The sequence below is a fragment of the Bombina bombina genome, chromosome 9, assembly GCF_027579735.1.
Source record: "Bombina bombina isolate aBomBom1 chromosome 9, aBomBom1.pri, whole genome shotgun sequence".
In the NCBI taxonomy this organism is placed as follows: domain Eukaryota; kingdom Metazoa; phylum Chordata; class Amphibia; order Anura; family Bombinatoridae; genus Bombina; species Bombina bombina.
Genome location: NC_069507.1, coordinates 42,783,900 through 42,810,276, shown reverse-complemented (window position 1 = coordinate 42,810,276; position 26,377 = coordinate 42,783,900). Strand labels below are relative to the sequence as shown.

At 40.7% G+C, this 26,377-nt stretch overlaps 1 protein-coding gene across 1 annotated transcript in view; it reads right to left on the bottom strand.

Moving 5' to 3' along the window:
* The window catches only part of TSPAN14 (tetraspanin 14), a gene marked incomplete in the record, with an annotated part of 77,737 nt that overhangs the window by 17,320 nt on the left and 34,040 nt on the right, over positions 1–26,377 (bottom strand). The window contains 6 exon segments of the mRNA XM_053692066.1: positions 14,006–14,125; positions 15,728–15,772; positions 17,146–17,271; positions 17,388–17,558; positions 18,045–18,191; positions 19,125–19,175. Of these exon segments, the coding sequence (XP_053548041.1) occupies positions 14,006–14,125; positions 15,728–15,772; positions 17,146–17,271; positions 17,388–17,558; positions 18,045–18,191; positions 19,125–19,175 (660 nt within the window).

Below are 26,377 nucleotides of genomic sequence, written 5' to 3'. Positions count from 1 at the left end.
TCTTAGGAATTTGTTTAGGATCTTTAAATCCAAGATTGGCCTGAAAGTTCCCTCTTTTTTGGGAACCACAAACAGGTTTGAGTAAAACCCTTGTCCTTGTTCCGACCGCGGAACCGGATGGATCACTCCCATTAATAACAGATCTTGTACACAGCGTAGAAACGCTTTTTTCTTTATCTGGTTTGTTGACAACCTTGACAGATGAAATCTCCCTCTTGGGGGAGAGAATTTGAAGTCTAGAAGGTATCCCTGAGATATGATCTCTAGCGCCCAGGGATCCTGAACATCTCTTGCCCAAGCCTGGGCGAAGAGAGAGAGTCTGCCCCCCACTAGATCCGGTCCCGGATCGGGGGCCCTCGGTTCATGCTGTCTTTGGGGCAGCAGCAGGTTTCCTGGCCTGCTTGCCCTTGTTCCAGGACTGGTTAGGTTTCCAGCCTTGTCTGTAACGAGCAACAGCTCCTTCCTGTTTTGGTGCAGTGGAAGTTGATGCTGCTCCTGTTTTGAAATTCCGAAAGGGACGAAAATTAGACTGTCTAGCCTTAGCTTTGGCTTTGTCTTGAGGCAGGGCGTGGCCCTTACCTCCTGTAATGTCAGCGATAATTTCTTTCAAACCGGGCCCAAATAAAGTTTGCCCCTTGAAAGGTATATTAAGTAATTTGGACTTAGAAGTTACATCAGCTGACCAGGATTTTAGCCACAGCGCCCTACGTGCCTGAATGGCGAATCCTGAGTTCTTAGCCGTAAGTTTGGTTAAATGTACTACGGCCTCCGAAATGAATGAATTAGCTAGTTTAAGGACTCTAAGCCTGTCCGTAATGTCGTCCAGCGTAGTTGAACTAAGGTTCTCTTCCAGAGACTCAATCCAAAATGCTGCCGCAGCCGTAATCGGCGCGATGCATGCAAGGGGTTGCAATATAAAACCTTGTTGAACAAACATTTTCTTAAGGTAACCCTCTAATTTTTTATCCATTGGATCTGAAAAAGCACAGCTATCCTCCACCGGGATAGTGGTACGCTTAGCTAAAGTAGAAACTGCTCCCTCCACCTTAGGGACCGTTTGCCATAAGTCCCGTGTGGTGGCGTCTATTGGAAACATCTTTCTAAATATTGGAGGGGGTGAGAACGGCACACCGGGTCTATCCCACTCCTTAGTAACAATTTCAGTTAGTCTCTTAGGTATAGGAAAAACGTCAGTACTCGCCGGTACCGCAAAGTATTTATCCAACCTACACAATTTCTCTGGTATTGCAACAGTGTTACAATCATTAAGAGCCGCTAAAACCTCCCCTAGTAATACACGGAGGTTTTCCAATTTAAATTTAAAATTTGAAATATCTGAATCCAATCTGTTTGGATCAGAACCGTCACCCACAGAATGAAGCTCTCCGTCCTCATGCTCTGCAAGCTGTGACGCAGTATCAGACATGGCCCTAGTATTATCAGCGCACTCTGTTCTCACCCCAGAGTGATCACGCTTGCCTCTTAGTTCTGGTAATTTAGCCAAAACTTCAGTCATAACAGTAGCCATATCTTGTAATGTTATCTGTAATGGACGCCCAGATGTACTAGGCGCCATAATATCACGCACCTCCCGGGCGGGAGATGCAGGTACTGACACGTGAGGCGAGTTAGTCGGCATAACTCTCCCCTCGCTGTTTGGTGAAATTTGTTCAAATTGTACAGATTGGCTTTTATTTAAAGTAGCATCAATACAGTTAGTACATAAATTTCTATTGGGCTCCACCTTGGCATTGGAACAAATAACACAGGTATCTTCCTCTGAATCAGACATGTTTAACACACTAGCAATAAACTTGCAACTTGGTTACAATCTTATTTAACAAAAACGTACTGTGCCTCAAAGAAGCACTAAACGATTAAATGACAGTTGAAATAATGAACTGAAAGACAGTTATAGCATCAATCCTTAAAAACAACACAACTTTTAGCAAAGGTTTGTTCCCATTAGTAAAGTAACAATAATTAAATTTGAAAATAAAAATTACAGAGCAACGTTTTTAATCACAGTCAATATATAAGTCTCACAGCTCTGCTGAGAGAATCTACCTCCCTCCAAAGAAGTTTGAAGACCCCTGAGTTCTGTTAGAGATGAACCGGATCATGCAGGAAATACAAGAGTAACTGACTGGAAATTTTTGATGCGTAGCAAAGAGCGCCAAAAACGGCCCCTCCCCCTCACACACAGCAGTGAGAGAGAAACGAAACTGTCACAATTAAAACAAGCAACTGCCAAGTGGAAAAATAATGCCCAAATATTTATTCACTCAGTACCTCAGAAAATGCAAACGATTCTACATTCCAGCAAAAACGTTTAACATGATAAATACCTATTAAAAGGTTTAGTGTACTTTTAACATAGTAATTCCGGTGAAATACCATCCCCAGAATACTGAAGTGTAGAGTATACATACATGTCATTATAACGGTATGGCAGGATTTTCTCATCAATTCCATTCAGAAAATAAAAACTGCTACATACCTCAATGCAGATTCATCTGCCCGCTGTCCCCTGATCTGAAGCTTTTACCTCCCTCAGATGGCCGAGAAACAGCAATATGATCCTAACTACTCCGGTTAAAATCATAGTAAAAAACTCTGGAAGATTCTTCTTCAAACTCTGCCAGAGAGGCAATAACACGCTCCGGTGCTATTGTAAAATAACAAACTTTTGATTGAAGTTATAAAAACTAAGTATAATCACCATAGTCCTCTCACACATCCTATCTAGTCGTTGGGTGCAAGAGAATGACTGGGAGTGACGTAGAGGGGAGGAGCTATATGCAGCTCTGCTGGGTGAATCCTCTTGCATTTCCTGTTGGGGAGGAGTTATATCCCAGAAGTAATGATGACCCGTGGACTGATCACACATAACAGAAGAAAGGTGCATTTCTCATACAAATGTCTTACATTAAAAAAACAGCTTTGCAGACAGTTAAAGGCTAGAGGATGGACTTGAATCAATCTCTGAGAGCCAGTCAATCAATGCACTACTGCTTTGCAGCGCTACTGCATATTTCACTGTTCACTTAAAACAGCACTTTGCTCTGGATGAACTGTAATAAGGAAAACTTACACCTACAGTGCAGCCAGAGAACAGCTCTGTTTGAAGAGAACAGCCTAATGTGGAGCAGTACTGAGAAGTTAAATTGCCAACAATTCCTGCATGTATCCTGTTCTTGCTGCAGACATGCTGCATTTTCTGCGATGACATCTCAGATCACTGCATGTTCTGCCTTGGGGACAGAGTGTAGACGTCTACTCCTGTCAGCTAAGAACTGTGCAATGAAACAACAGCAGCGTGCAAAACTGAAGCCCTGCCCATCGTGGGCGTACTCCACAAAATACACTACCCGACCGGGACTCTGATGGTAATATCGGAACCATCATTATAGTAAAATTGAGCAATCTCCCAGCCCCGGTGCCTGTACCCGTAGCTGCCAACAATAAAAACCCCTCCATATCCATGAGGGGGAGTAATGTCCCAACATATGAGATGTGAATTAAGAAAAAAAAAAAACGTAACCCAGCATCCTTATGCAAATTCCAATAAAGATAAAGTGCCCACTTTCTTCTGAGTCGATTTCTTCTCCAGAATAAACAAAGTTAGCACTTACCTTGAATGCTGTCCAACAGCAGGACAGTCCAGCAGGTTTAAGAGGCCCTCTCCCTCCCATAGCCCTATGGAATAAGATAAGCCAGAGTTACATGAGCTTAGGCTATCTGGATTAGGGCAGCATAAATGTATAGGAGGCGCAATGAGAATTATGTCCCACCAGTTCCTACTGCTCTAAAGCCACCAAAAGCTCTACTGTAGAGACTGATAAGGACTAGGCTACATCCCAGAACAAAGCAGCACAATCTTGTACTACTTTAAAAATAAAAAAACTCTTGATTGAAGAATCTAACCCCTCACTTTACCTCTTCCTATTACTAACGTAGGCAAAGAGAATGACTGGAGTGGGAGGGAAGGGAGGAGCTATATATAGCAGCTCTGCTGTGGTGCTCTTTGCCGCCTCCTGCTGACCAGGAGGTGTAATCCCACAAGTAAGGATGAAATCCATGGACTCATCGTGTCTTTAAAAAGAAATGTTAAAAGAACATGAAACCCACATTTTCTTCTCATGATTTAGAAGGAGCATACAGTTTTAAACAAATTTCCAATTTACTTCTATTATCTAATTTGCTTCATTCTCTTTGTTGAAAAGCATATCTAAATAGACTCAATGAGCATTATTCAACAGTTGTACAAGCTTAGTGATCATTTAGCAATGAGCGTCTGCATTATATAGCAGTGCGATCTTATCCAATGCAGAGACGATCATTGCTAAACTATCACTAAGCTTGTACAACTGTCATCCCTTAGTGATTTATATAAACAGGAGAAGTCTTGAAAAGCCGAAATCTTCTGCACTGAGAGTAAATGCAGCGTCACAGCCTCCCCCCTCCCTCTCTGCAAAAGGCTTTTCTTACAACATAAAACTTGTGGGCAGTTTGAAGTATAAAACTATGGGGGAGTTAGAAACATAATAAGTAAACAGTACTTAATAAGCATTTTATTTAAGTTCTGATGCATATGATGTGTATATACATAAATGGGTAAATCTAATACATTTACTCTCTAATAAATGTGCTTCTTCAGTCACAGCAGAGCACACTCTGCAAACAGATGTGATCCTCTAAGTATACTGTATGTAGTGTAGCCGTGTGTGTGTGTGTCACGTGACTGCATCATGAGCATGTGACTTCTGTGCCCCTGCAACGTACGTTACAATATGGCAACTTACATAGGAGAATGAAGCAATGGATCAATGTTGTACTTAAAAATAATCAACTGTTTTAATTTTATTTTATATATTTTTATTAATAAGAAAAAGTAGGTTTTAGCAAATTTCATCAGGTGTTAAATGTCCCTTTAAGTATGCAAAATATATCCCAATGCATAATGCTTGTTTTGATAAAAAAAAATAATTTTTTTTTTAAACTATTCTTAAAAGAGACACTAAAGTGAAAATTAAAGGGTCAGTAAACCTTCAAAATAATGTTATATAATTCTGCACATAGTGCAGAATTATATAACATTATATTAGCCAAACTTTATAAAACCTAATGTACCCTTTTAATTTTTTTTAAAAAAACGCTGTTTTACAGACCCGCTCTCTGTACTCTGCTGAGCGGGTCTGTTATATTCACACAGCGCATCGGGCCAGCTGTATAGTCACAGCCTGGCCCGACAGCGCCATAAGACTAAGTGCAGCTCGCTCCTGCTCTGACAGCAAAAAAAAATTAAAAGGGTAGGTTTTATAAAGTTTGCCTAATATAATGCGCAGAATTATATATACTATGTGCAGAATTATATATACTATGTGCAGAATTATATATACTATGTGCAGAATTATATATACTATGGGCAGAATTATATATACTATGCGCAGAATTATATAACATTATTTTTAAGGTTTACCGTCCCTTTAAACTTTCAGGATTCAAATTCAAATTATGCAAAGTCTGTTTGCAAACTTTCTTAGATGCCAGCTACTGCTGAGCACGTGCAAGAGTTCAGTATATACATTTATGAGTCTGTGATTGGCTGTCACATGACACAAGGAGCAAATTTAAGTACATTTTGAAATTTGTTAGAGAAAAAAATATAATGCTCATTGAAAATGAAATTGTAATTGAATTTTTAATCAGAGTTTAAAAACATAATTTATGCTTACCTGATAAATTCCTTTCTTCTGTAGTGTGATCAGTCCACGGGTCATCATTACTTCTGGGATATTACTCCTCCCCAACAGGAAGTGCAAGAGGATTCACCCAGCAGAGCTTCATATAGCTCCTCCCCTCTACGTCACCCCCAGTCATTCGACCAAGGACCAACGAGAAAGGAGAAACCAAGGGTGTAGTGGTGACTGGAGTATAATTTAAAAAATAACTGCCTGCCTTAAAAACAGGGCGGGCCGTGGACTGATCACACTACAGAAGAAAGGAATTTATCAGGTAAGCATAAATTATGTTTTCTTCTGTTAAGTGTGATCAGTCCACGGGTCATCATTACTTCTGGGATACCAATACCAAAGCAAAGGTACACGGATGACGGGAGGATTAGCCAGGCTCTTTATACAGAAGGAACCACTGCCTGAAGAACCTTTCTCCCAAAAATAGCCTCCGTGGAAGCAAAAGTGTCAAATTTGTAAAATTTGGAAAAAGTATGAAGCGAAGACCAAGTTGCAGCCTTGCAAATCTGTTCAACAGAGGCCTCATTCTTGAAGGCCCAAGTGGAAGCCACAGCTCTAGTAGAATGAGCTGTAATCCTTTTAGGAGGCTGCTGTCCAGCAGTCTCATAAGTTAAACGTATTATACTACGAAGCCAAAAGGAAAGAGAGGTAGCAGAAGCCTTTTGACCTCTCCTCTGACCAGAGTACACGACAAACAGAGAAGATGTTTGTCGAAATTCCTTAGTTGCCTGTAAGTAAAATTTTAGGGCACGAACTACGTCCAGATTGTGTAGTAGACGTTCCTTCTTCGAAGAAGGATTTGGGCACAAAGAAGGAACAACAATCTCTTGATTGATATTCCTGTTAGTGACTACTTTAGGTAAGAACCCAGGTTTAGTACGCAGAACTACCTTATCTGAATGAAAAATCAAATAAGGAGAATCACAATGTAAGGCTGATAACTCAGAGACTCTTCGAGCCGAGGAAATAGCCATTAAAAATAGAACTTTCCAAGATAACAACCTTATATCAATGGAATGGAGGGGTTCAAACGGAACGCCCTGTAAAACGTTAAGAACAAGGTTTAAACTCCATGGCGGAGCAACAGTTTTAAACACAGGCTTAATCCTCGCCAAAGCCTGACAAAAAGCCTGAACGTCTGGCACTTCTGACAGACGTTTGTGTAACAGAATAGACAGAGCTGAGATCTGTCCCTTTAATGAACTAGCGGATAAACCCTTTTCTAAACCTTCTTGTAGAAAGGACAATATCCTAGGAATCCTAACCTTACTCCAAGAGTAACCTTTGGATTCACACCAATATAGGTATTTACGCCATATCTTATGGTAAATCTTTCTGGTAACAGGCTTCCTAGCCTGTATTAAGGTGTCAATAACTGACTCAGAAAACCCACGTCTTGATAAAATCAAACGTTCAATTTCCAAGCAGTCAGCTTCAGAGAAGTTAGATTTTGATGTTTGAAAGGACCCTGTATCAGGAGATCCTGTTTCAGAGGTAGAGACCAAGGTGGACAGGATGACATGTCCACCAGGTCTGCATACCAAGTCCTGCGTGGCCATGCAGGTGCTATTAGAATCACTGATGCTCTCTCCTGTTTGATTCTGGCAATCAATCGAGGAAGCATCGGGAAGGGTGGAAACACATAAGCCATCGTGAAGTCCCAAGGTGCTGTCAGGGCATCTATTAGGACTGCTCCTGGATCCCTGGATCTGGACCCGTAACGAGGAAGCTTGGCGTTCTGTCGAGACGCCATGAGATCTATCTCTGGTTTGCCCCAACGTCGAAGTATTTGGGCAAAGACTTCCGGATGAAGTTCCCACTCCCCCGGATGAAAAGTCTGACGACTTAAGAAATCCGCCTCCCAGTTCTCCACTTCCGGGATGTGGATTGCTGACAGGTGGCAAGAGTGAGACTCTGCCCAGCGAATTATCTTTGATACTTCCATCATTGCTAGGGAGCTCCTTGTCCCTCCCTGATGGTTGATGTAAGCTACAGTCGTGATGTTGTCCGACTGAAACCTGATGAACCCCCGAGTTGTCAACTGGGGCCAAGCCAGGAGGGCATTGAGAACTGCTCTCAATTCCAGAATGTTTATTGGCAGGAGACTCTCCTCCTGACTCCATTGTCCCTGAGCCTTCAGAGAATTCCAGACGGCACCCCAACCTAGAAGGCTGGCGTCTGTTGTTACAATTGTCCAGTCTGGTCTGCTGAATGGCATCCCCCTGGACAGATGTGGCCGAGAAAGCCACCATAGAAGAGAATTTCTGGTCTCTTGATCCAGAATCAGAGAAGGGGACAAGTCTGAGTAATCCCCATTCCACTGACTTAGCATGCATAGTTGCAGTGGTCTGAGGTGTAAGCGAGCAAATGGTACTATGTCCATTGCCGCTACCATTAAGCCGATTACCTCCATGCATTGAGCCACTGACGGGTGTTGAATGGAATGAAGGGTGCGGCAAGCACTTTGAAGTCTTGTTAACCTGTCCTCTGTCAGGTAAATCTTCATTTCTACAGAATCTATAAGAGTCCCCAGGAAGGGAACTCTTGTGAGTGGAACGAGTGAACTTTTCTTTTCGTTCACCTTCCATCCATGTGACCTTAGAAAAGCCAGTACTAACTCTGTATGAGACTTGGCAGTTTGAAAGCTTGAAGCTTGTAACAGAATGTCGTCTAGGTACGGAGCTACCGAAATTCCCCGCGGTCTTAGTACCGCCAGAAGAGCACCTAGAACCTTTGTGAAGATTCTTGGAGCTGTAGCCAATCCGAATGGAAGAGCTACAAACTGGTAATGCCTGTCTAGAAAGGCAAACCTTAGATACCGGTAATGATCTTTGTGAATCGGTATGTGAAGGTAAGCATCCTTTAAATCCACTGTGGTCATGTACTGACCTTCTTGGATCATGGGTAAAATTGTCCGAATAGTCTCCATTTTGAATGATGGAACTCTTAGGAATTTGTTTAGGATCTTTAAATCCAGGATTGGTCTGAAAGTTCCCTCTTTTTTGGGAACCACAAACAGATTTGAGTAAAACCCCTGTCCCTGTTCCGACCGTGGAACTGGATGGATTACTCCCATTAACAATAGTTCTTGTATGCAGCGTAGAAACGCTTCTTTCTTTGTTTGGTTTGTTGACAACCTTGACAGATGAAATCTCTCTCTTGGAGGAGAGTATTTGAAGTCCAGAAGGTATCCCTGAGATATTATCTCTAGCGCCCAGGGATCCTGGACATCTCTTGCCCAAGCCTGGGCGAAGAGAGAAAGTCTGCCCCCCACTAGATCCGATCCCGGATCGGGGGCCCTCAATTCATGCTGTTTTAGGGGCAGCAGCAGGTTTCCTGGCTTGCTTGCCCTTGTTCCAGGACTGGTTAGGTCTCCAGCCTTGTCTGTAGCGAGTACCAGATCCTTCTTGTTTTGGAGCAGTGGAAGTTGATGCTGCTCCTGCTTTGAAATTCCGAAAGGAACGAAAATTAGACTGTCTAGCCTTAGGTTTGGCTTTGTCTTGAGGCAGGGCGTGGCCCTTACCTCCTGTAATGTCAGCGATAATTTCTTTCAAACCGGGCCCAAATAAGGTCTGTCCCTTGAAAGGTATATTAAGTAATTTGGACTTAGAAGTTACATCAGCTGACCAGGATTTTAGCCACAGTGCTCTAAGCGCATGAATGGCGAATCCGGAATTCTTAGCCGTAAGTTTAGTTAAATGTACTACGGCTTCCGAAATGAATGAATTAGCTAGCTTAAGTATTCTAAGCCTGTCCGAAATGTCGTCCAGCGTAGCTGAACTAAGGTTCTCTTCTAGAGACTCAATCCAGAATGCCGCTGCAGCCGTGACCGGCGCAATGCATGCAAGGGGTTGCAATATAAAACCTTGTTGAACAAACATTTTCTTAAGGTAACCCTCTAACTTTTTATCCATTGGATCTGAAAAGGCACAGCTATCCTCTACCGGGATAGTGGTACGCTTAGCTAAAGTAGAAACTGCTCCCTCCACCTTAGGGACCGTTTGCCATAAGTCCCGTGTGGCGGTGTCTATTGGAAACATCTTTCTAAATATCGGAGGGGGTGAGAACGGCACACCGGGTCTATCCCACTCCTTAGTAATAATTTCAGTTAGTCTCTTAGGTATAGGAAAAACGTCAGTACTTGTTGGTACAGCAAAATATTTATCCAACCTACACATTTTCTCTGGTATTGCAACTGTGTTACAATCATTCAGGGCCGCTAACACCTCCCCTAGTAATACACGGAGGTTTTCCAGCTTAAATTTAAAATTTGAAATATCTGAATCCAATCTGTTTGGATCAGAACCGTCAGCCGCAGAATGAAGCTCTCCGTCCTCATGTTCTGCAAGTTGTGACGCAGTATCTGACATGGCCCTAGCATTATCAGCGCACTCTGTTCTCACCCCAGAGTGATCACGCTTGCCTCTTAGTTCTGGTAATTTAGCCAAAACCTCAGTCATAACAGTAGCCATATCTTGTAATGTTATTTGTAATGGCCGCCCAGATGTACTGGGCGCCACCATATCGCGCACCTCCCAAGCGGGAGATGCAGGTACTGTCACGTGAGGCGAGTTAGTCGGCATAACTCTCCCCTCGTTGTTTGGTGAAATTTGTTCAATTTGTACAGATTGACTTTTATTTAAAGTAGCATCAATACAGTTAGTACATAAATTTCTATTGGGCTCCACTTTGGCGTTGGCACAAATAGTACAGGTCTCATCCTCTGAATCAGACATGTTTAACACACTAGCAAATAAACTTGCAACTTGGAAATATTATTCAAGTAAAACACAATGAAAAAACGTACTGTGCTTTAAGAAGCACTGAAAGATATATAACAGTTGAAATCAATAAACTTTGAAAAACAAAACACAATTTAGCAAAGGTTTGTTCCCATTAGCAAAGAAAAACTAACCCTGATGGCATAAAAAAGTTAAAGAATAAACGTTTTTTATCACAGTCAACTATAATCTCACAGCTCTGTTAGATTACTTCCCTCAAACAAGCTTTGAAGACCCCTGAGTTCTGTAGAGATAAACCGGAACATGCAGGAAAAAACAATGAGCTTCTGACTGAAATTTTTGATGCGTAGCAAAAGCGCCAAAAAAAGGTCCCTCCCCCTCACACACAACAGTGAGAGAGATCAGTAAACTGTCATAATTAGATCAAGCAACTGCCAAGTGGAAAAATAGTGCCCAAACATTTTATTCACCCAGTACCTCAGAAAATGAAAACGATTTTACATTCCAGCAAAAACGTTTAACATAAATTAAGAGTTATTAAAAAACCTGTTGCTTTGCAATTAGGCTAAAGTCTTATATACACAGTGTAATTCCAGTGAAGTACCATTCCCCAGAATACTCAAATGTTAAATATACATACATGATATTATGTCGGTATGGCAGGATTTTCTCATCAATTCCATTGTCAGAAAATAAAAACTGCTACATACCTCTTTGCAGATTAAACTGCCCGCTGTCCCCTGATCTGAAGTTTACCTCTCCTCAGATGGCCGAGAAACAGCAATATGATCTTAACAACTCCGGCTAAAATCATAGTAAAAACTCTGGTAGATTCTTCTTCAAACTCCACCAGAGAAGGAATAACACACTCCGGTGCTATTAAAAAATAACAAACTTTTGATTGAAGAAATAAAACTAAATAAAATCACCATAGTCCTCTCACACATCCTATCTAGTCGTTGGGTGCAAGAGAATGACTGGGGGTGACGTAGAGGGGAGGAGCTATATGCAGCTCTGCTGGGTGAATCCTCTTGCACTTCCTGTTGGGGAGGAGTAATATCCCAGAAGTAATGATGACCCGTGGACTGATCACACTTAACAGAAGAAAGTGACATTTTACTGTAAACTATCAATACAGCAGTATCTATGTAAACCAGTGGTAACAGCAGAAATCCACCTCCCAGCGAGGGGTGGGAGAGACCAGCCCATTTAAAAGGGTGTTCCTGCAGCTGATTATAAATTAACTTTTTATCAGCTGCTTGCCTAAGTGTATTGTCTAATGCCCTAAGAAGAAAGTATTGCGTCTAATGCCAGTTGCTACTAAAATCGCATTCTAATAAATTACATTTCTTAGTATTATCTAAAGCTGTGCTAAACATATTTTTTTTAGGTCCAATTCACCCAACAGCGACACTAACTAGTAAGACTGAAACAAGGATTCTCATGCAGTTTGGTTTTTAGTGATGTGCATTCAGATGTTTTGTAAACCTCTGAATGCAGAAAGCGGCACCCTTTGCGGCTCTTGACGATTTTTGTTGCTAAATTCATTCTTGTGCAACAGCAAGACACTAAAATCTGTACAAATCAGTGTTGCTCTTGCACAAGAATGAATTTGGCAATGAAAGAAAATCAGAGAAGCACAAAGGGCCTCTTCCTTCTGCATTCGAAGGTTCACAAAACCTCAGGACGCACATCACTACTTATTTTTACAGGCTTCTAACAGCCACAACTCATAATAGGAAATATAAAGTTAGAGTCTGATTTGCACTTTGTGATAATTGCGCTACATTTGTGAGAATCCTTCCTTGGGGAAATTATTTAAAGGGATAGTCTAGTCAAAAATAAACTTCCATGATTCAGATAGAGCATGCAATTTTAAGCAACTTTCTAATTTACTCCTATTATCAATTTTCTTTGTTCTCTTGGTATCTTTATTTAAAAAAACTGGAAAGTAAGTCTAGTAGCCGGCCCATTTTTGGTTCAGCACCTGGGTAGTGGATGCCGATTGGATGGCTACATTTAGACACTAATCAGCAAGCACTATCCAGGTGCTGAACCAAAAATGGGCTGGCTTCTAAGCCTACATTCCAGCTTTTTAAAATAAAGAAATCAAGAGAACGAAGAAAAATTGATAATAGGAGTAAATTAGAAAATTGCTTAAAATTGCATCTCTATCTGAATCATACAAGTTTAATTTTGACTAGACTATCCCTTTAAGACGGACAACTGTTGGGCTGAAATTGAGATATTGTGTTTCAGTAAAAGTTAGAACTTGTTTATATATCTCAAGAGTGACAGTTATAAACTCATGTCAAATGGATTTAAACCAGGACAAGGCTGGGCTCTTATTGACTAAACCCTGACTGTTTTTCAGCTGAGTGTCGAATCCCCCTAGGTCTGACACATAAATTATGTCAAACTGTCGGAGACCCTTAACTTTGCATAGTCACTGACAGGTTATACTTGCGGTTGTGTGTGACAATTCTCTGTATATGTGATACATAACTGAGCAGCATGTGGTATTACCTGCAATGTAACCGGTTGCAGTATTTGGCATTACAAACCAATGCTTAAAAGGGAAATTAAACACTAAGTACATTTAACTCTATCTTTCATTACATTCCAGTGCTGACCTGTTGGCACATGTGCGGTTACTCTCCTTCAGACACCTGCAGTGTAACCTTGGTTCCATAACGGCAGCACCAATCGTTACAGGGAGGTGCACGAAATGTATTTAGTACCCTTTGACAAATATGTCCGAAGTCTAGGAGCCAGCTTAAAAATAGGAAGCTATAGGTTGAACCCAAGTGGAACTATAGGGGGCGCCACAGTACACTTTACTATGAGTATATACAAATAAATGTGATATAAAAAGGTTCATAAATAAAAAAAATCTAAATCTTCTACACACCAAAAGTTTTACTTAGTCACCAAATTGAAGTTTGTAAGTTAAGTAGAAAAGACATTTAAAAAAAAGTCATAATGTATTATTTTTTTGAGGTATAAAAACAAACATAGTAAGACGTGTGATGGCACTTGTAATAAAAGTGCTATGTTTGGTGTTTTCGGTGTTTGTGGGATCCAAGCTCGGTACACAGCTACCTCCAAAGTAACGGTGTCTATAAGGCGAGCACTGAACCAACCACTGAAGGCTGAGAAACACTTTTTCCTGTAGGTTCAGTGGTTGGCGTATACGCTTAGCTGGGTGAAAGCAGCATGCTGGGATGCTGTTAATACCCAGAACACGTAATTTAGCACAGGTGCCGTAAAACTTGCAATTAGTTTTTTTTACCTTTCTTTAAGGTTCAGTCTTTAAAAAGATAAATACTGTAGCCGGCTATCAAAATCACAGGGTCATTAAAAGGGTTAAATCACGTCTATTATACATCATAGTTAAAGTTAAACCCAGCTATATATTTATTAAGTTTGCTGAAACGGTATATTTGGCCCCACAACTATTAAATGTAGAATGTCCCTTTAGGTTACTCAAGAAGGATAATGACTGACCTGTAAAATGGAGATTACCAGGAAAGCTCCAGCGACAATATATATGTTCCTCGGTAGCCAGGCCTCCAGCGCAGAAATACAGCCCTTCATGTACGTTACATTGGATCTGTCACCAGTTGACTGCACAAAGAAATAAAATTACACAAATATTTGTTAATAAAGCTGCATCCCAAATGTCACAGAAAAGGCAGAACTAGGTTTGACTGCATTTAAAAGAACAGTAGTATTTAAAGAGTCAAAATTACACATGCACTACTATGATGTAGCTGTTGATTGGTGGCTATGTGCATATTTCTCTTGTCATTGACTCACCAAATGTGTTTAGCCGAGTTTCAGTAGTGCACTGCTGCTCTGGAGATAAATTTAACTGTGTGTTTAATTTCGCTGCAGAGGTTAAACAAACTGTTACATGCAGGCGACAGCGCAATAAAATGCTATAACAGAGCTTTTTCTCTTCACACTTTTTCTGTCATTATTACATTTGTGTCATTTAATTGCTGTATTCATAAACCTCTGTGTACAAAACAAATGTTCTGACAGTAAATAAACTTGTTTTGTTAGCGAAACTTGCATTGATTTCCCAGTCAAGGGAGATAGCCTTTAAAAAGCCTCTTCTGTAGTTTATCTTATCTTAAAGGGATTTAATTTAAAACCCTCCAAAAAGCCATAATTCAGATAGAACAGCAATTTTAAGCAACTTTTCAATTTACTTCTGTTATTTAACTTGTTTTGTTCTCTTAGTATTAATTGTTTAAAAAAAGAAATACCCATGTAGGCACTACTGGGAGCTAGCTGCTGATTGGTGGCTGCACATATATGCCTCATCATTGGTTCAACTGATGTGTTAAGCTAGCTCCCAACACGTTATTGATTAATTCTAATATGGCGGCCAGGAGACACATGCCAAGTGAGTCAAACATTCAGCAACCATACTGGATAAGGAGGAGGCCGCCTGCTACATTCACAAGCGCGCACAAGGCCGGTATACAGGCTACTCCTTGTAACGTTCTACGCTTGCTTCCTATAGAACATTGTTTTATACTAAGATTCTGTATTTCATATTACGTTACATAAAAGCAACAGGAGGCCGCCTGCTACATTCACAAGCGCACAAGGCCAGTATACACGCTACTCCTTGTAACGTTCTACGCTTGCTTCCTATAGAACATCGTTTTATACTAAGATTCTGTATTTCATATTACGTTACATAAAAGCAACAGGAGGCCGCCTGCTACATTCACAAGCGCACAAGGCCGGTATACACGCTACTCCTTGTAACGTTCTATGCTTGCTTCCTAAAGAACATTGTTTTATACTAAGATTCTGTATTTCATATTACGTTACATAAAAGCAACAGGAGGTCGCCTGCTACATTCACAAGCGCGCACAAGGCCGGTATACACGCTACTCCTTGTAACGTTCTATGCTTGCTTCCTAAAGAACATTGTTTTATACTAAGATTCTGTATTTCATATTACGTTACATAAAAGCAACAGGAGGTCGCCTGCTACATTCACAAGCGCGCACAAGGCCGGTATACACGCTACTCCTTGTAACGTTCTACGCTTGCTTCCTATAGAACATCGTTTTATACTAAGATTCTGTATTTCATGGTGAGATCAGTATGTTCTGCCTGTTTGCACTTTTAGTAAAATAAGGAAGGAACTCAAAAACGCCTCCACCCACCAAAACAGAAAGTAAAAAACCCCACATATTTTTCACCTTTTTACGGGCATCGTAACCACACTGCGTGTTCACAACAGATTGCTGTAAAAACAAATACAATAAGCATTACAGAGAGTCATTACACAAACAGATCAGATAAACTCGATCGCTTACTGTTTAGCTAAAGTACTAGATTAATATATAGATTAGCTTTACAGGAGTACAGGTAAAAGGGAACAAACAAAAATACATAAGAAATGGAAATAAATATAGTTGCAGTATGAGAAAAAAAAATGGTTGCCTAAATAAATTTAACTTTCAAAGCATATTTAAAGGGACATTATAGAAAACTTTAGTAGTGCACTATTGCTGGAACAGAATTGTGTATCTCTAGCAAGGGGGTTAAATACATAGTTAACGTCAGCTCTGGATCAGCAATATTCTGACCATCCTGAGATGAACACTGCAGGTGATTGACGGCTACCTAAATATGCTACCCATGTTTGGCTCAGCGTCCATGTTAAAAGTCAGGATATTTTCAAATTGGAGTGAACTATGTTTAAATATTTTCCTAGGGTTTCTGATCAAGCAGTAGTGCTATAATAAAATGCTTAAAGGGACATGAAACTCTAAAATGTTCTTTCATGATTCAGATAGAGAATATAATTTTAAACAACTTTCCAATTTAATTATATTATCTAATGTGCTTCATTCTCTTGTTATGCTTTGTTGAAAATATACCTAGGTAGGCTCAGGAGTTGGGAACTAGCTGCTGATTGGTGGCTGCACATATATGCCTCTTGCATTGGCTTACAGATGTTTCATTAGAGCATCAAGTGTTTAAATGAGCGTGCCTTTCATTACGTGTCTAACAAGCACCTGAGCAGGCTGATGATTGGTGGATACCTACATATGCCACACCTGTGTGCATTATTGTCGTTTTACTTCTCAGGCGCTGCATATCACTTTACCTGGGGACACTACTATCTGCTTAACCTTCTGAAGGGGTTAAACACAGTTGAAACGCTGAATTTTTTTTACCAAAAAAGTCTTTAAAAATATAGCATTTTATGTTTAGACTAGAAAAGTCATTTAAGAGCAGTGTGCGTGTCCTAATTAATTGAATTATATCTTAGTAATATCCTATCATGAATATTAAGGTTAGCACAATTTACATCTCGTCATTCTCTCACACGTTTAGTAAATACACGCCACTGCTATTTTATTTTAATGTGAATCTCATTCTATCAGGGGGTATTTCATTTGTTTGCTGCTTTTCAAAAGCATGAATTAAAGTAAAGCTTTTTAATAGAATCAAAATACTCATTGACAAACTAAATCAGGTGCAACATGAATATATTTTGGATTCTGTTCTCCAAGCATTGTGTATAGTCGCTATAAATCTACAGCACGAGAGTGATGAGGAGAAACGATTCAAACTACTTTGCAGCATATAAAGAACTTGGATGACTCACTGCTGGATCTGATACACAACATGAAAACGGGACACCGCACCTCTCGCGACTCAGATTATTCGCTGTGCAGTTAAAGTACTCATTCAGGTTCCAGTCGTCCGGGCCCAGGGCCCCACAGCAGTGGTTCTGTCATATAAAAATTACATTTATATTAAAGAGTACCAATAGGATATATGCTAAGATCTATGAGTGCGCATGCATACACATGCACATACGCACACAGGCACCCAGAAAATCTTTACCGCTTTCTGAATGGAGTCTATGAGGTTCTGTAGGTCAATATCATCCCGATAGGCTCTGATGTTGTTCTCAAAAAACTCTTTGGCCTTGTCTCTGACCCAGTCTTGAAAGAGGAAGGCCAGAACCGCAACAGCTAACTCCAGGAAAAAGATCAGGACAATAGTGCCACAAAACTGCAAGGAAAAAGACAGAACTTAATAAGTGTAGGCTAATATGGGTTTGTACAGCCTTTAACCACTTAAACATAACACTGAACAACTTGTAAGCATTAGATGACAAATATATTTATATGGATAAAAATAAACCTGCATCACTCAATCTTTCATCTTTCTCTTTGTACTTTTTCTATTTGTAATCTTTATCTCTGTTTTACTTTTTTTTTTAAATTATAAACAGCTTTGTACAAACACAGGAGGACAAATGAATCTATTGTTTCACTCTTTTTTTTTTAAGAACATTTACTGTCCCTTTAAGTGTTGTAAACAGGGGGAATCTTTTAAAATGCTAAACTTAAAAATAAAATGTGCCAACAAATGTCCTTTAAGGCAGGGCTTGACAAATTTGTTCAAATTCTAGGAGCCAACCCGACAACAGTAGTTCGCCATAAATTATCTTTAAAAAAAAGTTTATGCAGTAAAAAAAAAAAAAGGAGTACTCACGAATTTCAGGAGACAAATGTTCTCTCTGAGAGCTCCTACGCAGCCAGCAAAACCCAACGTGAACATAATACCACCAACAGCTAGAACCAGCCACACCGGGTCAAAGCCATGGAGACGAGTCACTTTAGTGATGTCTGACAATATCCCCTAGAAAACAAGCAGATCTGTGAGCGGTAATACTGTGCATGTTTTATCAGAAAAGCAATTACATGGTTTTAAGAAAATTTATTTTTTATTCTATCATCCTTTATTTTTTAGTACATTGTTCTACAAATTGTCTAAAAGGTCACAAATACTATTAAATTAAATGTAATTATAAATGTTCTTGTTTATTTTTTTGTTTAACAGTAAAGTCATGTTGTAACACGCAAGATTTAAAAAATAAAAATAAAGTAGGGCTAAAATATTTCTATAATTACTGTAACCATCCAATGGGTTTGCTATGAATATTCTGATATTGCATTGTATACATATATTTGTTAACCGCTGATCAAAGGGACATGAAAGTCAATTTTCAGATAGATCATATAGTTTTAAATAATTTTGCAATTGCCTTCATTCACTCAGAATCCTTTGTTGAAGCGCATATATATGTAGGCTAAGGAGTGTGCATGTGTGCAAACTCCCGATCTCAAGAGAATGAGATAGAATTAAGACAAGTTAATGTAATTGCATGCTGTTAGTTTTTAAACATTCATATTGCAATATGTAGATATTTGTAAAATAGAGATTATCTGGGTGTAACACTCACTGTATGGTAATGTACATCCTAACACTGACCCGAAGGCTCACAGCAAAATCTGGGTGGCAGGGGCAAAGTTTTTTGGAATGGCTGAGCAGGCCAAGTATCTTTGTGGACACGTGGAAATTAATATTTTTACTTACTTGCTTTATTTATTTATGTTCTGAGCCTAACGTGAATGACTTGCCAAAGAAAAAAAATGAATAATATATATATAAATAAATAAATAAATAAAAAGGGTCACATCTGCTCTGTGATTACCTACATCAGTACTTTTAATAGAGTTTCTACGCCATGGGGAACGTTTTAAAATAAAAGAGAATCTACACAATACTCACTTTTTCACTCCACGCCCAAAGACCAACTCCTAGAAGAACCATACCGGATAACTGAAGAGACAAAAAAATTAATTCATTAAAGTAGCTTCAATCAACTAAAGTAAGTTATTTACCAGAAGAGCACAGATAACAACGGTCATAAAAACATAACTCTACACACTATTCTAGTTGTGGATACCCAAATATGCCCTTTTATGGAACTGAAAATTAGTCAGAGCTTTGCAGATTTATTTAAAATGTAGGATTCACCAGGACAGGATCCTTGTATATAAAAGTACAATAACTAGTCCAAAGCATTAAGGCCAAAAGTACACTTTTAGGTGTTGTGGTTTCCTGGCTCTGTAAAACCTAAGCAAGTAAATCGGGATAATAAACACATACAGTTCAACAATAAACTCCAAACACATATAGGGGAGCAGATATTCATTTAGAAGAAGATTCTCAACCACATTCCTCAAAAAGCCCTTACAGGAAAGCTTTAAATGGCTTCCCTACACAAGGACAAGTTAGTCAATGAAACAAAATATATAATAAAAAGCTATTTAAACTTCAAGCAAAACTAACAGGAAAGCGAATCTACGGAGAACCTGAACATAAGCAGATACTATAACGTCTTTATACCGATTACCATTTTTGAAATGTAATATTAAATACCCGATACAGAAACAAAATTCCCATATATTTCTTAAATTATTTAATATAGCATTTAAATATTGAACGTTACACTTAAATGTTTGAACAAGCTCTTTTGCTTCTAAACATTTTGGACCAGGGGTTCGATAGAATGAGGAATCGGTGGCCCAGTACATGGTTACAGAAACACGATAATCAAAATGAAACTGTTACAGTTTAGATAGACCATTTAACGGTAAGAGTTTTCCGTTTACTTCTAGTATCAAGTTCGGTAACAAACAAAAAAGAGGGAGTTTTGTTTGGAGATTGGTTGTAAACAAATAAATAATAAAAAACATTGCAGATAAACTAAAAACATATTTCAAGCAAAAAAAAAAAAAAAACACGACTGAGGTCACGGCTCAGTTGTGGTCTAGACTTGTGGTTGTAATAGAGAGCTCTTCAGAACTAAACACTGCTAGACTACTGAAAAAGCCAACACAGAGCACAAAAATAATTTTATGTTAAAGAAAAAATAACAACTATACATTGTTATATATCTATGCACATAAAAGAGGGCAAAAATGTCTTTTAAAAAAAGGTCACAGCTTAAAACTTAAATTTGTTCTTTCGTGATTTAGATAGAACATGTGATCTTCAACAAGTTTCCAATTATTTAATATCAGTAAATTGGAAAGTTGTTTGAAATTCTATCCTCCATCTGAATCATGATAGAAAAACGTTGGGTTATTATTATTATTAACAGGTATTTGTAAAGCGCCAACAGATTCCGCAGCGCTATAAACATAGTTGGTATACAGGATAACATTTATAGGGATCAAATGGGTAGAGGGCCCTGCCGAGGGTTGCACTGTTGTAGTCGGCTCTTTTGAAGGCGATCGACAAACAGCTGGGCCCATAGGCTTAAATTCTAAGGGGTTCAAGGGGAAAGCGATGGAGTTAGGAGAGGTTAGTGTAGGTTGTATGCATCCCTGAATAATAGAGTCTTTAGGGAGCGCTTGAAACTGCTAAAACTAGGGGAGAGTCTTGTGGAGAGAGGCAGGGAGTTCCATAAGATGGGAGCCAGTCTGGAGAAGTCCTGTAAACGGGAGTGTGAGGAGGTAACAAGAAATGAGGAGAGTAGGAGATTGTGAGCAGAGCAAAGGGGACGGGAGGGAGAGTATCTGGAGACAAGGTCTGAAATGTAGAGGGGGGGGGGGAGCAGTGAAGTTGAGGGCTTTGTATGTCAGAGTGAGGATTTTGTGTTTAATCCTGGAGGCAAGAGGCAGCCAGTCAAGGGATTGGCAGAGAGGTGCAGCAGATAAAGAGCGACGTGTAAGGAAGATGAGCCTGGAAGAGGCATTTATTATGGATTCTAAAGGAGCTAGGCGGCAGCTAGGTATACCAGAGAGGACGGAGTTGCAGGAGTCGAGATGACAAAGGATGTGAGAGTGGATTAAAATCTTAGTAGTGTATTGTGTAAGGAAATGTCTAAATTTAAGAGTTTTTTCTTTTACAAGATATGACGAGTCCACGGATTTCATCCTTACTTATGGGATATCGCCTCCTGGTCAGCAGGAGGAGGCAAAGAGCTCCACAGCAGAGATGTATATATATAGCCCCTCCCTTTCCTCCCCCCACAGTCATTCTCTTTGCCTGTGTTAGTGATAGGAGTGAGGTAAAGTGAGGTGTTAGTTTTAGATTCTTCAATCAAGTGTTTTTTATTTTTAAATGGTGCAGATGTGTACTATTTTACTACTGGACAGCTTCTGGAAGAACCAGTCAGGGGAACTTCTGAGATTTTAGTCTCACTGCGCCTCCCATATTGGTGCTGCCTGGTCCTGGGCTTAGTGAATGTTTCCTAAGACTTATGTTTCTTCACAGGACCCCAGGAGAAGAAGTGGATCTCTTGACACTGTGGGGAATTGCATGCTGTTCCTCAGCATGGAGGTAGGTACAGTTCTTTTTTATTCTGGGGCTTTATGACTTAATCTCAGAAGAGGACTGTGCTAGCCTATTATATGTTAACAACGGCCTGCATTGTAAACAGAGCAGGATCAATGTTTTTAAGCTCTGAATAGGGCTGACTATACTAGTGGGCGGTAAGTCATGTATAGTTTAAACAAGAAAACAGCCCACATATGGTTAAATTTTCCCTGACAGTCCAATGTCAATTGCTATGACCGGAAGCGCTGGGATGTTATTGTGCTGCGCTAATGCGAGTACATACACGGGCATAACTTTATTAAAAAGTGGTTTTAGGATGATGCTGGGGACTTGTATGAGGGTGTTTTTCACTGTGTATTTGAGCGGTGTATGGCGTTAGATCGCCATTTCTTTTTCCCGGGCTTGATGTGGTTTACGTCCACGATGGGCGGGGCTTGTCCTTGCGCGCTCTGATAGCGCAGTTACGTATCGATCGAGCTCCGAGCAACTTGAGGCAGTCTTCTGATGCAGCTACTGGGTCCGCTTGTCTTTATATTACAAGAGGTCCTAGTCACGCTGTTAGAGGATAACGGTGGTCACGGAGCCAGGTAGGAACTGCAGCAGAGCTGCGGAGAGGTGACTGGGGTATTAACAGGGCCCAATAAGAGTGTAAACGGTTAAGATTGAGCCGTTCCTACTGAAACTAAATTAATTTTTTACTGGGTTCTTGTGTAAACGGTTAAGATTTAGAACACAGTTCACTAAAAAAAAACTTTGCTAAAATTGTTTTAACAGTGATTTGACCACGCTTGCAATTTCAAATTTGTTGTTATGGAGGACATTGAAAACGTTACATGTCCTATGTGTTTGGATACTATTGTGGAATCCACTGGTACATTGTGCCCTACATGCATTGAAAGGGCTTTAGAATGTAAGGAGCAAATTTTCTTTATGAATTTTAATAAAGATATCTCCAATGACGGTCCTCAGACTGATAAGACAGGGTATGCCGCAGTTTTCTCTCCAAGCGTCACAGCCTTTAACGCCCGCACAGACGACACCAGGCTCTTCTACGGTGTCTACTTCCTTCACTTTGCAAGATATGGCTGCAGTTAGGTCATCCACTCTCACAGAGGTTTTGTCTAAATTGCCTGTGTTGCAGGGCAAACGATGCAGGACAGAAACCCTTACGGTTCCTGATGCTTTGTTGGCTATCTCCGATATGCCCTCCCAGGGATCTGATTTGGGGGGTAGGGAGCTTCTGTCTGAGGCGGAACTTTCTGACTCAAGAAGTGTGTTACCTCAGACAGACTCTGACGTTATGTCTTTCAGATTTAAGCTTGAACATCTCCGCCTGTTGCTTCGGGAGGTTTTAGCGACTCTGCACGACTGTGATTCTATTGTGGTACCGCCAAAGAAATTGTGTAAGATGGATAAATACTTAGAGATTCCTTCTTATTCTGATGTTTTTCTGGTTACTAAGAGAATTTCGGATATTGTTACGTGGGAATGGGAAAGACCGGGTATCCCGTTCTCACCCTCTCCTAACTTTAAGAAAATGTATCCTATAGCTGACTCTGTTAGAGATTCGTGGCAAACGATTCCTAAGGTGGAGGGAGCTCTCTCTACCCTGGCTAAGCGTACAACTATTCCCATTGAGGATAGTTGTGCTTTCAAGGACCCCATGGATAAGAAATTGGAGGGTCTTCTAAAGAAGCTATTTGTTCATCAAGGGTTTCTATTACAACCGACAGCCTGCATTGTACCAGTTACAACTGCGGCCGCCTTTTGGTTTGATGCCTTAGAAGAGTCTCTTAAGACTGAGACTCCTTTGGATGAAATAATGGATCGAATTAAGGCCCTTAAGCTGGCCAATTCTTTTGTTACTGATGCCGCTTTTCAAATCGCTAAGTTGGCGGCTAAAAATGCAGGATTTTCCATTTTAGCACGCAGAGCCTTATGGTTATAATCTTGGTCTGCGGATGTGTCTTCTAAATCTAAGCTTTTGGTTATCCCTTTCAAAGGAAAGACCCTATTCGGGCCTGAGTTGAAAGAGATCATTTCTGACATTACAGGAGGTAAGGGTCACCTCCTCCCTCAGGACAAGACAGCTAAACAAAGGAGACAGAGCAATTTTCGTTCCTTTCGAAATTTCAAGGGAGTCAATTCTTCCTCTTCCACTAAACAGGAAGGGAACTTGGCACAAGCCAAGCCCGTCTGGAGACCCAATCAGGCTTGGAACAAGGGTAAACAACCCAAGAAGCCCGCTGCTGCTCCCAAGAAAGCATGAAGGGGCGGCCCCCGATCCGGGACTGGATCTAGTAGGGGGCAGACTTTCTCTCATTGTTCAGGCTTGGACAAGAGATGTTCAGGATCCCTGGACACTAGAGATTGTGTCCCAGGGGTATCAATTGGAGTTCAAAAATTCCCTCCAAAGGGGAAGGTTTCTTCTTTCACGATTGTCTGTAGACCAGATAAAAAGGGAGGAGTTCTTACGTTGTGTAAAAGACCTCTCCACTATGGGAGTAATTCGTCCCGTTCCAATACAGGAACGGGGCAGGGGTTTTACTCAAATCTTTTCGTGGTTCCCAAAAAAGAGGGAACGTTCCGACCCATTTTAGATCTCAAGAGTCTAAACAAGTTTCTCAGAGTTCCATCTTTCAAGATGGAGACCATTCGGACAATTCTTCCATTGATCCAGGAGGGTCAATATATGACTACCGTGGACTTAAAGGATGCATATCTTCATATTCCTATCCACAGAGATCATCACCAGTTTCTAAGGTTTGCCTTCCTGGACAAACATTTTCAGTTCGTGGCTCTTCCTTTCGGGCTGGCCACAGCACCCAGGATCTTCACGAAGGTTCTAGGGTCTCTACTGGCAGTTCTCAGACCGCGGGGCATTGCAGTGGCGCCTTATCTGGACGATATTCTGATCCAGGCGTCGGCTTATCAACTGACAAAATCTCATACAGACATGGTTCTGTCCTTTCTAAGGACTCACGGGTGGAAGGTGAATCTAGAAAAGAGTTTACTAATTCCACAGACAAGGGTTCCTTTCCTGGGAACTCTAACAGATTCTATATCTATGAAAATTTTCTTGACGGAAGTCAGAAAGTTAAAGATTCTGAATACATGCCGAGCACTTCAGTCCAATCCTCGGCCATCAGTGGCTCAGTGCATGGAGGTAATTGGATTGATGGTGGCGGCAATGGACATCATTCCGTTTGCTCGTTTTAATCTCAGACCGCTACAACTGAGCATGCTCAGGCAGTGGAATGGAGATTATGCAAATTTGTCTCCTCAGATAGGTCTGGATCAGGAGACAAGAGACTCTTCTTTGGTGGTTGTCGCCAGATCATCTGTCCCAAGGGACGTGCGTCCGCAGACTCTCATGGGTGATAGTGACAACGGACGCCAGTCTACTAGGTTGGGGTGCAGTCTGGAATTCCCTGAAGGCTCAGGGTGTGTGAACTCGGTCGGAGTCTCTACTTCCAATCAATATTCTAGAATTGAGAGCAATATTCAATGCGCTTCAGGCTTGGCCTCAGTTGGCTTCGGCCAAATTCATCCAATTTTAGTCGGACAACCTCACGACTGTGGCTTACATCAATCATCAGGGTGGAACAAGGAGTTCCTTAGCGATGACAGAAGTATCCAAGATAATTCGGTGGGCGGAGGCTCACTCTTGTTATCTGTCAGCAATCTACATCCCAGGAGTGGACAACTAGGAGGCGGATTTTGTGAGCAGGCAGACATTTCATCCGGGGGAATGGGAACTCCACACGGAGGTCTTTGCCACTCTGATTCTCAGGTGGGGCAGTCCGGAATTGGATTTGATGGCTTCTCTGCAGAATGCCAAGCTCTCAAGGTACGGATCCAGGTCCAGGGATCCTCAGACCGAACTGATAGACGCCTTAGCAGTGCCTTGGTCGTTCAACCTAGCTTATGTGTTTCCACCGTTTGCTCTCCTTCCCGGGTGATTGCAGAAAGCTTTGGTGATTCTAATCGCTCCTGTGTGGCCTCGCAGGACTTGGTATGCCGATCTGGTGGACATGTCCTCTCTGCCGCCGTGGAAGCTTCCATTGAGGCAGGACCTTCTCATTCAGGGACCCATCCATCATCCGAATCTAATTTCTCTGCAGCTGACTGCTTGAAGATTGAATGCTTGATTTTATCTAAGCGGGGGTTCTCTGATGCGGTCATTGATACCTTGATTCAGGCATGCAAGCCTGTTACTAGAAAGATTTACCATAAGATATGGCGTAAATATGTTTATTGGTGCGAATCCAAGGGCTACTCATGGAGTAGGGTTAGGATTCCTAGGATTTTATCTTTTCTCCAAGAAGGTTTGGAGAAAGGGTTGTCAGCAAGTTCCGTAAAGGGACAGATTTTTGCTTTGTCTATTTTGTTGCACAAGCGTCTGGCAGATGTTCCAGATGTTCAATCTTTTTGTCAAGCCCTAACTAGAATCCGGCCTGTGTTTAGACCAATTGCTCCTCCTTGGAGTTTGAATTTAGTTCTTAATGTTCTTCAAGGGGTTCCGTTTGAACCCATGCATTCCATAGATATTAAGTTATCTTGGAAAGTTTTATTTTTGGTTGCTATTTCTTCTGCTCGCAGAGTTTCTGAGCTTTCGGCTTTACAATGTGATTCTCCTTATCTTATGTTCCATGCTGATAAGGTGCTGTTACGTACCAAACCTGGTTTTCTTC